Source organism: Lonchura striata, chromosome 17, assembly GCF_050655825.1.
Source record: "Lonchura striata isolate lonStrDom1 chromosome 17, ASM5065582v1, whole genome shotgun sequence".
Classification (NCBI taxonomy): Eukaryota; Metazoa; Chordata; class Aves; order Passeriformes; family Estrildidae; genus Lonchura; species Lonchura striata.
Genome location: NC_140719.1, coordinates 10,322,344 through 10,337,646, shown reverse-complemented (window position 1 = coordinate 10,337,646; position 15,303 = coordinate 10,322,344). Strand labels below are relative to the sequence as shown.

Here is a 15,303-nt window from a genome sequence, read left to right as displayed (position 1 = left end):
TTAACCCCTGGAGTGACACAGTGTGGTCAGGATGGAGCTGCAGAGAATCCGTTTCCCCTCTATTTTAACCCCTGGAGTGACAGAGAGTGTGGTCAGGATGGAGCTTTTGGAGCTTGGTATTGTTGCTGGCAGTTATGTGGTGGAAATGGGTGGGTTTAGGCTTTCCTCACACTCACCCTGCAGTGGAACTTGTTACAACACCTCGAGAATCAAAATGCCAAAGGAGCCTTCAGGGGGGTCTGAAGCTTTTCTCTGCATCTCAAATCAGGATGTGATTTTTAGCCATTTTCTGTGTGTCTGTGGCCAAACTCTCCAGCTCCCAGCCAGAAGGGCTGAGAAGATGTGGATATAAAGCTCTCCAAAACCCAGCTCTGCTCTTATTTCTGAGCAAGAACATTCAGCTCTTTATACTTTGTTTTATTTACATTTGAGGCTTCTCATGAAAGCAAATTACAGAGCAGAACAGGGCAGTGAGACCATTTTATTCCCATTAAAAAGTGTTGGTTGTCTCGCTCCTCCAGCCTCTGCAGGGCTCCTCACACATCACTTGCAGATGAGATGTCTGTTGCCTCATCTTTAAAAAAATAAATAACATACCTGGGAACTGCCAGTGGAATTCTTTCCCCTCTCCTGTCTCCAGCTCGCAGGAACTGTAGCTTTAACATTTTACCTGGCAAGTGAGCAAATGTGCATCGGGAAGGTTTTTCTTGCCTTGGGGCTTTTGGTTGTTTAGATTTGTCAGAACTCTGAATAGTTAAAATCAGAGTAGAATTTGAGGTAAACAAGAAAAATCAAAAGCTCTACTTGTGCTGTTCGGAGAGGTCACTTTTTGCAGAGAGAAGTGTAATTTAAAAACTTTTCCAAACAAATCAAATGCCAATGACAGGATGCACATGGAACCTCTTGAAAAAGCATAAGTGGCTTTTCTCAGAAGGAGAAGTACATTTTGGGTAACCTTTCCACAAGTTAAGTATCAAGCTCATTGGACAACTTCTCCCATTTGGAAGCAATAACTGATATACAAAACTTCTGCCTTAAAGATGAACTTTGAGATCTGTGGGTATTTGCAGTGATGGTTTCTCTGTGGTGTTCTTTTTGTGCAGACACCCTGCTAACAGATGTCTGCAGTTACTGGGTCCTCAGTGCTGAAGCTTTCAGAAGTTTTAAATTGTTTTCTTGAATACTAAGTGTAAGTTTTGTGTGAGAGATTTTCTTCTCTGCCATGCATTTTGTGATTCCAAGTTCTACAGCACGTGTGACTCTAAAACCCCAAAGCCAAACAGCCAATACCCAACCAACCAAGAGCAAAGCCCCAAGCACAGAAAGGTCAAGTGTAGTTTTCAACAGCCTTTGTTCCTGGAGTGGTCTGAGCTTTGTTGTGCCCTTCTGAGGTTATTTTCTACAGGAATCTGGTGCTCCTTCTTGGCACATTCCTGCAATAAAAGTGTGTATTTCTGTATTTCCAGGGAATCTGCTGGGCACAGAGTTTGGCTGGCTTTATGAAGTAGTAAATTTTCTGTTGCTTAATCTAATATTCTAGAGAAAAACAGTAGTGCAGGCAAAGGAGAATGTTGTTTCACCCTCCAGAAGTGCCATTAGAGATCTTGATCTTGTTACAGTCTTTGCTATTCCTTGTAAGAACAGTAAGATATTTAAGGTCTGCTGCAGTCAGAAAGCACAAAGAAAAGAGTGAGTGTCTAACAGAGAGCAACCAACTGTGCTGAAGCCAGGGAGGCAATGCTGGGGCCAGCCTGCTGCCTCAAGGATCAAATCAGGGTGAGCTGCACCCCCTTTTACTTTCTGGTGGCTTAACTAAGCCCTGTGCTCTGCCTCTGATGTTAAATCCTGCTCACAATGTGTGAGTGACAATATCCAGCTGCACCTTCACTCGTGGTTTTCCCTTGTTTGCACAGCACAGACTCGCTGTCCCCTCTCCGTGGAGGGGCTGGGTTTTGGTGGCACTGGCTGAGTGCTTAATATCCAGAGTTTGGGCTGGAGGATGCTGTGGGTTCGTGCACTTTAGAAACCCGGGCTGCTCCTGGCATCCCTGAGCAGGATGGGCTGCAGGGACAGGGCCACGGAGAGAAGGTGCTGGAGTAGAGCAGATGTTGACAGAGAAGCTCTCAGAGAAGAGCTCCACTCAGGCAAGGACACCTGGAAATGCCAGTGGGGCTGAAGCCTGGATTCTGTGGGGCTCCTGGGCTGGCTCTGGGAGCGTCACAGAACTGGGACTGGGACCTAGGCTGCTCACTGTCAAAGAAACCAGACTAGAACTGAACAAGCTGGACTTGGGGGTGTCCCCCATCTTCTAAACCTGCACTCAATCATCTCCTGGCTTGGTAAGTATTTGGATATGACAACACTAGGGCTCCTGTGTTTATGACATTCCCATTGATCTGACTGAGTTACTTGTTTTCTTGTCTCTGGTTTCTTCTGCCCTCATTTATGTGCTTGGCTGTAAATGTCTCCTCAGACAGGAGCATGTTGATGAGCCTTAATGAGTTAATATAATCCCTGTGAGCTCTATATTGCTGTGGTTGCTTTAAAATACAACATTTTCTGCAAAGGTGCATCATGGCACCAGCTGGAGGGGGCTGCAGTGGGGTTGGAACAGCTGAAATCCCAGTCGAGAAGCATCCCTGCACCAGCCAGTCTTTTCCTGCTGCAGGCTCATTTGGAAATGGCCTTTTCACACAAGACCAGTGCTTAATATATCACTCAGACTTTGCTCATTGTCTACAGATAGTAGTCTAACCTAGGCTCAGCAAAGTAATTAGGAGAAATAATTAACAGCTCTCAGTGATGAAGCAACCTCTCTCTCCCTCCCCTCTCCCTCACCATGTGGTGCACCTTGGTAGTGACTCAGAAAACACAAGAGGACATTATGAATCAAAAAATAAGTCTTTACCTGTAATTAACTGTGCACACGAAAAGGAAAACGTGGTGATCAAGCAGCCATTAATAGTTGCTTTACTGGAGGATACACCGGAATCAAATGCTCAAATGGTAAAATGTCCCTTTAGGTCGTGGCTCTGTTATAACATTTACTCCAAAACAAAAATAAGTCTCTACCAAAAGAAGTATTTGACCCGTACACCATACGGACATGTGTGGATAAGACACTGCACTCCTCACGTTCCAAATGCCTCGCGGCCCCTGTGTTCTCTGTAAGTGCAAGAAAACAAAACCCAGCCATGAAAATACAAAAATCAATGCAGCAACTACAGTCGTAGGCAACAGTATGTGCGTGGGCAGGCCAGGCCCGTGGGGGGATGTGGGGCTGGGCAGCAGGGATGGAGCAGAGTCCCCCTCCCCTCCCTCCCGTCCCTGCCCGCCGTGTGCCGGGGCTCCGCAGCTCTCACGACAGCGGAGAGGAGGGAAAATAAAAACACCACCCCAGCCTATACCAAAGTAAATAAAGGAATAATAAAAAAAACCCCATCCCTCGGATCGCGGCACTGTTTGCCCCGAGCGGGGCAGCACGGACGGTGCCGGTGTCACGGCGGGGACACCGGGCAGGAGCCGGCGCCGGGCTCCCTGCGCGCCTCTCTGCTTGGAAAGAGGGACCCGAAGTGGTTGCGTGAAGGAAAGGCGAAGAAGGAGGCGGTGGGGACGGCCACCCATGGCCTCGGTGTCCCTGTGCAGCCTCAGAGGTCCGCCCAGCCTCGCAGCTGCAGGGCGAGCGCGCCCAGGGCCACGGTGGCCAGGCTGGCACGGGCGGCGGGGGCACGGTCGCAGTCCTTTCTGTCCGCTTCGCACCGGGACTGCTGGCACAGGACGCCCTTGAAGCCCGCGGGGCAGATGCAGCGCTGGTTCTGGTAGCAGGTGCCGCCGTTCTGGCACAGCAGGAGCTCGTCGTCGCACACATTGGCTGCGGGGTGACAGCGCTGTTAAACCCCTCGGCCGCCGCAGGAGCTGGATTTTAGCTCCTAAGGGGTTAAATCCTCCCGCCCTCCCAGCGTTAGAGCAGTTGCAAGGCTAGCAGAATGCAGTGGAGGGGTGCAAACTCTGCGGCCAAAGCGATTGGAAAGTATAAAGTAAATTCAGATTTGGGAGGAAAAATTATAAAGTAATATATATATAGTATGTATAAAATAATAAAGTAATTTTAAGCAATATGAAGTATAAAGTAATTTCAGATTATATATATAGTATATATAAAGTATATAAAGTAATATAAAGTATATAAAGTAATATAACGTATATAAAGTAATATAAAGTATAAAGTAAAAAAGTATATAAAAGTATATAAAGTAATTTCAGATTATATATCACAGAATAATGAAGCTGGAAGAGACTTCTAAGATCAAGTCCAACCCATGCCCTAACACCACAACCAGGCTATAGCACCAAGTGCTGCGTCCAGTCTTTTTTTAAACATATCCAGAGATGGTGATTCTAGCACCTCCCTGGGAAGACAATTCCAGTATTTTATTATTCTTTCAGAGAAAAATTTTTTCCTAATATCCAACCTAAACCTTCCCTGACATAGCTTGAGACTGTGTCCTCTTGTTCTGCCAGTTGCTGCCCGGTGGGAGAGCCCGACCCCACCTGTCTGCAACCTCCCTTCAGGAAGTTGTAGAGAGCAATAAGGTCTCCTCTGAGCCTCCTCTTCTCCAGGAGGAGATATATACTACATATAGATAGTATCTATAAAGTATATAAAGTAATATAAAGTATAAAGGAAAGTAATAAAGTATATAAAAAGTACATAAAGTAATTTCAGATTTGGGAGGAATGACCAGAACCCGCTCACCCTGCACCCTGAGCACCATGGGGCACCCAAACCCAGAGTGCTGGAGATCCTGCTCCAGTTTGGAGGCATCTCCCATCTCCCAGGCCCTGTCTCCAGCAGTGGCTGGGTACTCACGGAAGCAGCCCTGTCTCCAGTAGTAGTTGGGCAGGCAATCGTCGCACTTGGGCCCCGTGGCCCCCTCCCTGCACTCACAGTAGCCGGTCTCGTTGCAGCGGTCGTGCATGGAGCCGATCTGGTTGCAGTTACATTCTGCCCAAAGACAGGGAGGTCAGAGCCTGTCCTGCCCCGGGGTTCTGTGCAGGCAGGTCCCTGAGGGAGGGGATGGGGCTTTGGAGAGGTCTGGAGATGTGCTGTGCAAGAGAGCTTAGAGACCAAGGGGCTGGGAGGACACGTTGGCCCGAGAGGCCCCAGCGGTGCAAAGAGCCATGGCTGCAAAGGCCACCTCTCTTTGGAGCAAGGCACCTGAATTCAGTCAGAAAGATTTTTTACTGTGAGGGTGGGCAGGCCCTGGCACGGTTTGCCCAGAGCAGCTGTGCCTGCCCCTGGACCCCTGGAAGAGTCCAAGGCCAGGTTAGATGGGCTTGGAGCAACCTGGGACAGTGGAAGCTGTCCCTGCCCATGGCAGGGGGTGGAACTAGACAGTTTTCAACCCTGTGATTCTAACTTTTAGCTTTGTTTACAGGGAAGAGATGCCTTGGCAGGCTGCAAAGATCAGCTGCCATCCTTGCTGAACATGCAGGTGGGCCTCACACCCTCCAGAGAGGGGCTGAATGCAGCCCACTCACAGAGTGAGGACCTGCTGGGGCCATGCTCACCTGTGCAGACACCCTCCCTGCTCAGCTATACAGACATTTTCCCTGCTCACCTGTGCAGACACCCACAGACACTCTCCCTACCCACCTACACAGACATTCTCCCTGCTCACCTATGCAGACACCCACATTCTCCCTGCTCACCTACACAGACATTCTCTGTTCTCACCTGTGCAGACACCCACAGACACTTTCCCTGCTCACCTACGCAGACATTCTCTGTTCTCACCTGTGCAGACACCCACAGACACTTTCCCTGCTCACCTACACAGACATTCTCTGTTCTCACCTGTGCAGACACCCACAGACATTCTCCCTGCTCACCTACACAGACATTCTCTGTTCTCACCTGTGCAGACACCCACAGACATTCTCCCTGCTCACCTATGCAGACACTCACAGGCGCTCTCCCTCCTCGTCTATGCAGACATCCAGACACTCTCCCTGCTCACCTGTGCAAACACCCACAGACATTCTCCCTTCTCACCTATGCAGACATTTTCCTTTCTCACCTATGCAGACACTCTCCCTGCTCACCTATGCAGACATTTTCCTTTCTCACCTATGCAGACATTCTCGTCGTCCAGCTCGGCGGAGCTGTTGCGGTAGAAGCCCAGGCGGCAGTGCTGGCAGTGCTGGCCCCGCGTGTTGTGCTTGCAGCTCACGCAGGTCACCACGTTCAGGAAATCGATGTAGCTGCAGCGGTTGGAGTGGCCGTAGCACTCGCAGTCTGTGTGGGAGAGGAGGGGACAGCTGGGGACATGGGGACATGGGGATGGAGAGCCTTCCCTCGTGCTGGGAGAAGAGAGGAGAGGAGCCACCCTGCGGGAGGGTGCTGCCGGAGGGAATGCCATGGCCACTGCCACAGCAGGACTGCGGTGTGCTGAACAGGAGGAGTGTGAACAGTTCTCCACCAGCACGGGGAGATCGGGCTGGAAATCATCACTCGGAGAGCAGAGCAGGGTCAGGGTCCCGTAATCTTGGGGTGTGGACAGGCAGGAGCCAGCCCCTTGCAATCCCAGGATGATTTCTTTCAGAAACTGCGTAATTATGGGGGCAGGCAGCAGTGGGGAGTTAGATGTTAATTACAGAGCTGCCTTGTTAATGAGCAGGGCCTGGGTTTGGCTCTGGAGAGGCTGCAGGACCTGTGAGGAGCCCTGGCAAAGGCTCAGCCTCTCTGGGGAACAGAGGGGACTGGCCTGTGGGATGGGGCTGGCAGAGGGTGCCCTCGTGGAGATGGAGCTGCTGCATGTCCAGGTAAAACCTCACAGCCTCTCCTTCTCCCCTCTGTGTCCCTTCTCAGCCCTTTCCTGTTGTACCTTTCTGTTGTGAAGGGTGCTGGCTCTCAGGTTAATTATTTAAAATAAGCCTGTGCAAGGCAGTGTGGCTTGTGTGAGATCCTCCAACAGGATCCTGGTGGACAGGTTTGAGCCAGGGCTTGCCTGGCACAGCACAGCCTGCAAAGGCTGCAGGTGGGGTGGGAGATGCCACCATCACTTGGCCAAGTGTTCCAGTCCCCAGGGCTGACCTCTCTCAGATGTGGGCACATGTTAGGAAACAATCTGTGGGCGAATTTGTACTCAGGGTGTTTGGATTTTGTGCTTCTTGTGTCTGCTTTTTGCTACCATGACTTGGGATGGTGAGAGCCTTGCAGTGGCAGATCCAGGTGCTGGATCTTGCTGGGAGTTTATAGATATGTGAGTTTATATAATGAGATGTGCAACTCGGGAGAAAAGCAGGTGACTTGTGGCCCAGCTGGCCTGGTCAGGAGGTTCCCAGCCAGCAAGGGCAGGGGATAACGTGAGCAGAAAGGTCTCAGCCAGGTCTGAGCTTTCAGAGCCTTTGTTCCAAACAGAACATTAAACATTCAAGGATGGCAGGGAAGGCTGTGGGTTGGCATGCACATGCAACTGGAGGAGGAGACGTGATCAATGGCATGATGACCAGGGAAGAAGGAGCAGGGCAGAGGTTTCCCCATGGTTCACAGCTGCCTGAGGAGGAGCTGAGAGTCTCCTGTGATCTCTGTGAAGTTATTTCTGCTTCACTAAATGATATCCAAAGAATTTCAGCTCAAACATTGCCTGCTGCAATTCCCAGGTGTTGTTTCAGACTAGGGAAGCACTGCTACACCCAGCCAACAGCTAACCACCACTCAGACAGACCCTCCCCACCTCCTCCGTGTCTGAGTCTGCAGGACCACATCACCTGAGCGAGGTCAGGGAGCCCTGGAGCACCTCCCTCCCTCTGCTTACCTTTGTACGTTTCAATGGGAGCCACTGGGCCAGCGTTTGGTTTGAGCCGGATGAGTTTAGAGCCCTTTGAGGATGCTTGAGAAAAATCAGAGAACACCTTTTTCTCACTGCTTAGCACCACCCCGTGTCCTCCCCTGCCACGAGAACCTTTGGAACTCAAAATGTCTCTCAGACATTTTTAGAGGTTCCAGGCCTTGGTCAGAAGCATTTGAGACCCTGGCAGGCAGCTGGAAACAGCTGTGATTTTGAATTAGAGCCATGGAATGATTTACCAACTTTGAAGGTGGAACAAGAAGTCTCAAAGGATTAGATAGATAGTAAAAATAGTTACAAAACAGAGGGGAAAATTCTTTAGTATTGTACAGGGGGGTTTAGCACCTGTACAGGGGGGGTTTTCCTTTGTACATGGGGGTCAGAAGTTCTAAGATGGAGGAAAGTGGGCTGATCCTGTTCTTCCCCCTTCTTCTTCCTTGCCTCCATGTTTTTGGTGATGCTGGCACTTATGGATTGGTTTAGAGTAGAAAAGCACCATTTAATATAGGCAGTAGGTATTGGGGAAAAACTGTAAACATATTATATGTAATATATCATATAAAAGATAGCAGGAGCCCTGGGCGGGGAGAGAAGAAGAGGACAGCAGACAGAGAGGATGTCAGGGTGTGTGTGTGTCTCTGTCTGGGCTGCAGCCCACAAAGACAATCTTTTAGATAACTCACAATAAACTGCCTTAAGACCAAACACCAAGAGGCTGCGGAGTCTTTCTTTGGAAGCACAGGTTGGAGGAGAGACTTTTCCACCACACAAGACCCCAGACCAAGCCCGGGGTTGTCACAGAGAACAACGCCGAGCCAAGAGCACTGTGCTGGCAGCACTGGCCTCTATTTCTGCAGCAGACACCTGGTAGCTGCAACCTTTCTCCTCTTCCCCTCCCCACCTCAAAGCTGGATGCATGAAACACCTCATGCACCAACAACTTGATGCACAATGCTGGGAGCAGCTCCTCACACCTGCCCCCTTCATGGCTGCTCGGTGGGGTGGTCTGGGACAAGGATCTACAACTTACAAACCATTTCCTACTGAACACAGAGCTCAGCTGGCACCCAAAAATCCGCCAGGAGGACGAGCGCTATGGAGGTGGCATCTGGCAGGGGTTGCTACAGGGACCTGCAGGGCAGGTGCTGCTCCAGCCTGGCCCTCCCCCAGCAGCACGTACCTGTCTTTTTCTTGTGCTTCTTGCCTGCAGAGTGTGCTGTGCGCCCTGCTTTGCTCTTCGGAGCTGCTATGCCAGAGGATAGAACAGGTCTGAGAGCTGTGCTGGGGGGGGGGGGGGGGCTCCCAGGACCACTTTCCCCTGTTTCCTCAGGGTAAAGAGGTATCCCAGCTGGAATGGGGCTCCCAGGACCACTTTTCCCCTGTTTCCTCAGGGTAAAGAGCTGTCCCAGCTGGAATGGGGCTCCCAAGGACACTTTTCCTGTTTCCTCAGGGTAAAGAGGTGTCCCAGCTGGAATGGGGCTCCCAGGACCACTTTCCCCTGTTTCCTCAGGGTAAAGAGCTGTCCCAGCTGGAATGGGGCTCCCAGGACCCACTTTTCCCCTGTTTCGTTAAGGTAAAGGGCTGACCCAGCTGGAATGGGGCTCCCAGGACCACTTTTCCCCTGTTTCCTCAGGGTAAAAGGCTGTCCCAGCTGGAATGGGTCTCCCTGGGGGTTGTGCTGCCAGGCAGACCCACCCAGAATGACCCAGCACTGGGGGTGAAGGCCACCAAGCCTTGGGAGGTTTTGTGCTTTGTCGAGCCCAGCGAAGAGCCACGTTGAGCAGCACTGAGGTCCCACGGGTGTTTGGAAGAGGGTTCTGGATCCATTGGATTTTTTGTGGAGCTTATGCCCTTGTAAGTGCTGTGGTGCTCAGGGAGGCCCTGGGTGGGCACTGCCAGCTCCTGTCTCGGCCACATCCTCACAGTGACAGTGGTGGCAGGAGGTGGCCCTGCTCCCCATGGGCTCAGCCATGGTCAGGGTGCTCCTGCTCCGACACCATCCCTGAAGCTGCTGTGGTACCAGGGTTCTGCTGGTCTCCATGGCTTTCCTTGGCCCCAGACATCCCAAAAAAGGGCTGGAGGAGCAGAGCTGAGCTGAGCTGAACCCTCTGAGCAGGAGATTGTACAATGTGGGGCTGTGCTGAGGACAGCTGGGTGTCCTGGCCTGTGGCACTGAGGGAGAACCCTGCCCTGCCCCAGGCTGGGGGACGGGCCTGGCCTTACCTCTCATGTTCTCAGGAGGCTCTGGTGCCTTCAGCTTCTGTCCAAGAGCTGCTGTGTTTGGTGGGTCATCACAGATGGCATCAGAGAGAACATCAGATTTAAAACAGAACCCCCTTGGTTTGCTTAACAGGGTGGCACAGGGACACTGGCAGCTCGAGGCAGGGTCACTGGAGCTGTATCTAGCTGAGGATGTGCTGAAGCAGGAAGGAGAGACAAAGTCTCCTCAAAGTTAGCATCTATAAGTGTGAAGAGAGGCAGGAAAAATATTCCTAAGGGGTAGGGCTGGATGGCTGAGTGTTGGCACGTGGTCCTGACACTGCCCAGGCACAGAGAGAAGGCAGAACTGCAGAGCACTGCCAAGGCTGTCAGCACTCCTGGCCCCTTGGTGTAGCTCTAGCCCTTGTTACTGCAGCAAAAGCAGCTTTGCCACTCTGTGGGGCCAGACAGGCCCAGGATGATCTGCACAGGAGGGATGCTAAAGTCTACAGCTGGAGTGAGCTACAGGAAACTTGGGTGGGAAACAGGAGTTGAACACCAAGGGCAGCTGCCAAAGCGCGTGTGTGTGTGGTGGGAACCCTGAGGAGGAGAAGCTTCAGCCTCAACAGCCAGAGAGAATCCTCCCAAGGCTCCCACCTGGAGCACCTCAGGCAGTCACGGAGGAGACTGAGCAAGGAAATGCATCAGAAGGATCTAAAAGACACAGGCCTATCCACTCGCAGGGAGATTCTGCTCTACAGACAGGCTCCAGCATCAGGAGATGACAGGATTTCCATGATCCTCTCCGTTCACACCAGCAGCAAGCTGTGAACAATCCCTTCTGCCACTCAGCATCCTCATCTTTGTACCAGGCTAAACCCCAAGGCTCAGCCCCGAGCCCTGAGCTCTCTGCTGGGCAGGAGGAGGAGAGGGGCATGGAAAGCACAGACACAGAGCTAGGAACCAAAGCATTCTCTGAGCTGTTCTCGCTGGCAGGAGCCAGCTCAGCCCCGTGGCTCCTACCTTGTGCTCCTGGGCCAGCCTTGGCCGGGGCAGAGCCCACCTGCAGCGGGGCAGCCGCCGACAAGCCGGGGTAGTCTTGCAGTGATCAAAGGGAAAATTGTGTTACTGGGGGAGCTGGCATCCCACAAAAGCCCCGCAGCATTCCCACAGGGAGTCAGAGCCCCAAATCCCACTCCCAGCCCTGTGCCACGGGGGTCTTTAGGCAGCAGAGCTGAAGGGCAGTGTGCTGAGCTGGCCTGCCTTCACTGCCCTGCACCCCTCTGCTCTGAAATAAGAGAACAGCACACACACCTGGGATGGAGGCACCAAGCCCTGCTTTCCAATCCCAGCCTCCACACCCTCCTTCAGGCTCTGCTGTTCCCTCAGAAATCCAAATCAAAGAATTTCCAACCATCGTGGAGTTGAAGCAGCAAGAAATTTTATAGCTCACTTGTTTGGTTTCGCTGCAAACCCTCATCCCACTGGCTCCGTCCCCCTCCCCTGCTTCTCAATATTGGTAACAATCTTCAGGTTTGCTAGAAAACAAACCAGGGACTAAAAATTTTAAAAGCCATATTATTAATTTCAAGCTCCAGTTGGGTAACATAAGGAGGAGGAGGAAAAAAAAAAATCTCTTGATTCTTGCCAAGTTTCAAAGGACAAACCCAAGTAGGAGAGAAATGTGATTTCCCAGCTTCATCAAGGGGATGATAAACAATACAGAATAAAAAAGAAAAAAAAAGATTATTTTTTTAATGACAAGCTCTAAGAGAAGGTGATAGACATTGTCCTTTTCAGCTGGAAAGTGGAAACCAATTGATATTAATACGGTGTTAAAGAGAATATGAAAAAATCCCTGTGCAAATTGGCAAGGGTTTAATTAGAGTCACAATAAAAAACAGCCCTGGAGGCATTTTGCTTTTTAGTCATTCACATACACCTCCACTCAATCGCATTTACAGAGCCAAGAAAATTATTAATGCTCATTATCCTGAGAACCTTTCCCTTTGTAGCTCTGGGCCATAATGGACAGTTTTACATTTTGGGAGGGGGAGAGAGACACATTTTGCCCCAGACCCACTTCATAAAAATGGGAAACGATGAGCGGCTCTGATGGAAATTGCTGCTCTTGGTGGCCCACTGAGGAATTGGAATAAATTGAACCAAGAAGTCACATTTCATAGCAAAAACGACTGGGGCAAACAGCACTGGAGGAGTGGGGGAGCAGCCTGGAAAAGTCCTTCTCAGGGATCCCTTTCCTGCAGGACCTCCCCAAAGCCAGGCTGTCCATGCCAAATTTCTGCTGGAGTTTGTGACCACCCAGCTGGTCCTGTTTGTTCCCAGAGGTGAACTGGCACTGCTGAGACTGCCATGGACCAGAGGGAGGAAAATTGAAGCAGGGAAAAAAAAAATTAAAATGGAAAAGTTTGGGGTTTATGGTGGGGTTTTTTTTTGCTTATTTTGAACATGGGGAAAAAAAAAGTAACAAATGGCAAGGAAGAAGTTGACAGGCTTCAAGGAAGGCTTTGAAATAACACAACTGTAGAAAGCAAAGGAGAATAGCACTTAATTCATCCTCCTAAGGGTAACTCAGTGATTTCTCTTCCTTCTAGCCCCTTTGGCAGCTCCCAGTGCCTGCAGACCCCATGCCTTACCCTTGAACTCATGGCTCTCTCCCCTCTCACTGCACAGAAAGCATCCACAATTTCACCTTGACCACAAAAACACCACGAGCAGCCAAAGGAAGCAGATGTCTAGCAGCTCCACGCAACCCAGAGACGACCCAAATGGAATCTCCTCCTCTAGCCTACGTGCCACGCTGCTCCCGCCGAGCTGCTGCCCACCGGCGTGCGGAGGCACCAGGGAGAAGGGAACAACACCTCGGGCTGCCTTTAAATACCTGCTTTTTTCTGCGTTTCTGTCACGGGCACAGAGGCAGCAAACTCAGAGGCTGGTCTGGTGGTGCTTGCTTATGGTGGGAAGCAGAAATTCAGAGACAATTAGAGGGTGAAATAGTGTAGGGATGGGGCAGAGCTCTGGCAGGGCTGGTTTAAATGTCTGGCTTTAAGGCAAGGAGGGATTTTAAAGCTTCTAAAATTCAGAAGTGGGGTTACAACAGAGTATCTCTGGGATTTTGACCCTGTTTGGGGGCCACCTCCTGCAAATATGTCCTACCAGGAGTTCAAGGGGTCACCCCTCTCACAAAGGGTTTCCCTTGGGGCCCAGGTGAATTAGATCTGGAGGCCCTTGGGAATGTCATGGTTTTAAAGAAATAACTTTCTGTTTTGCTTGGTGAAGGAGGAACATCTCTGGCCAAAAGCAGGTCAGATTTAAGGTGTGCCTTGTTTTCCTACTGCTGGTCAAGGGCACACAGTGGAACTTTGGCATCAAACCCCTCGTGCTGCCCGGGTCAGAGCAGGTCCTTGAGCTGCTGGCTGCCCTCTCCTGTGGAGCAGCCCCTCCAGGGACTGTCACCACTCCCAGGCACACTGTCCTGGGGTGGCACCTGGCTCTGCAGAAGCACACGTGGGGATCTGGATGGGGGTGAGGAGCTCACAGCTCAGGCCTGGCTGTATCAAGCCACGACCTGGCAGCTGGGCTGCAATTTATTCATTTTGTCCCTTACCATCAGTTAATGAAAGCATTGAGAAAACATTTTCTCTGCCCAGGAAGCAGGTTTTGGAGAAGGAATAAACCCTGTGATGTCTCTCAGGTCCCTCAGAGAAGCCTGGCAGGAGAGGTTACCCCCAGCACCCCAACTCCCCAGAGACACTGTCCTTGCCTGAGCCAGAGGTGCCACAAAGGCAGAGCACTGCAAACCATACAAGAGACACACCAAGCAGCTACCCACAGAACAGAGCAAAAAAACAGCCCTAAAATGTCACTACAAGTGAGCATGGATAAAAATCACATCAGCCCAAGTGCATTGTGTGGGTGCAGATGAGGTCACCTGGCCCTGCTGGGGCCGTGGGGATGGGGTGAGCTCCGTGCTGGAGCTCCTCCTGTACAGGTGCAGCATGGATCTGGGTAAGGAGCTCTTCCTAACAGAGCTGAGCCTTGCAATCTTTCTCCAGGGTCACTCCAACTCTGTGGAAGCTGGACCTAAACCCTCGGCTCCCTGATTAACTCCTCAAGCAGGGTACTTCTATGAATATATATATATTTGCATAAACATGCAATCAAGCTTCCTCATCCCTTTGACTGGCTTCTGGCAGCTCCCCCAGACAGACTGTTACTAACATGCTGTGGGTGTAAAACGTCCTCCTGGGAAATATCAGGCCCTGAAAGCATGGCAAAGGGAGGAATGCGTGTCTAATTCCCCCATGAACAGCTTAAAAAAATGTCCTGCTGTTAAGTTTTATCTGCTCATTTCCAAAAGACAGGGAGAAACGCTGTCTCCTTGTTCACAGGGGGAGGGAAGGAGGAACCCCCAGAAAAAGGACAAAAGTTTTCCTCCTCTGGGTGATTTCAGAAATTAGGAATGGATGTTTCTGGCACGTGTGTGAGCTCCAGCCCTGCACACTCCCGTGCTGCTTGGACAGCAGCCACATGGGAAATGCTGAAATTCTGCAACAGGAAAACTGCGCCTGCAGTACCTCCATGAGTTTGGCCACAGGGATTTGGTGCAGGACTGGGACAACAGCAAGGACACAGCAAAACCTGTGAGCTGCTCCAAGTCTGGTGGCAAGTGGCAGGAGGTCAGAGATAGAGCAGGATGGGGTAGAATTCCCCTCTCTTTACAGAGAAATATGCGGTTTAAATTTATTATGGATCAAAAAACTCTTCATTGCCTTCCTGCCCTGCTTGTCTCTGGCACAGCTGCAAACCAGGGCTGCCTGGTGAGCTGAAAGTGAGCCAAGTCAGGGTGATTTTTATCCATGTCCTTTTATCATCCTACAGAGCAGAGATCCACGGCTACCGACACAGCAGCTGAAAGAGGAGCCTGGGCATGGAGTCCTGGCTCCTGAGCGTGGCACCCACCTGGCTGGGTGGTGCTGGCTGCTAGGGGCGTGCTGCTGGTGGTTGTGGGGGTTGAGGTGGTGGTTGAGGTGATGGTGGTGGTTTTTGCAGCGGTGGTTTTTGCAGCGGTGGTTTTTGCAGTGGTGGTTTTTGCAGTGGTGGTTTTTGCGGCGTTTACTCGCGGCGGTCGCTCGTAGGCTGACAAGCAAAGAGAAGAGTTGGGAGGCATTTACTGGGGGGATGGGGGGGTTTCCATGCCAGCCTGCACACCCGTGAGGCTGCCTCTGCT

The 15,303-nt window shown here is 51.2% G+C and overlaps 1 protein-coding gene across 4 annotated transcripts in view; it reads right to left on the bottom strand.

Annotated features, from left to right (window-relative positions):
* Positions 1–2,954: 2,954 nt before the first annotated feature.
* Positions 2,955–15,303, bottom strand: part of NTNG2 (netrin G2) — a 48,623-nt gene continuing 36,274 nt past the window's right edge. For 3 of the 4 annotated variants that reach the window (XM_085593920.1, XM_085593921.1, XM_085593922.1), the window contains exons 6-8: positions 6,131–6,298; positions 4,871–5,005; positions 2,955–3,871 (exon numbers count right to left, since the gene is read on the bottom strand). In XM_085593920.1, coding sequence (XP_085450046.1) covers positions 3,648–3,871; positions 4,871–5,005; positions 6,131–6,298 — 527 coding nt within the window. In that variant the 3' untranslated portion in view covers positions 2,955–3,647. Of the gene's footprint in view, positions 3,872–4,870; positions 5,006–6,130; positions 6,299–7,820; positions 7,896–9,033; positions 9,100–10,076; positions 10,143–11,066; positions 11,151–12,954; positions 13,024–15,035; positions 15,213–15,303 lie in introns of all 4 variants that reach the window. The other variant, XM_085593924.1, reaches the window with a different exon arrangement.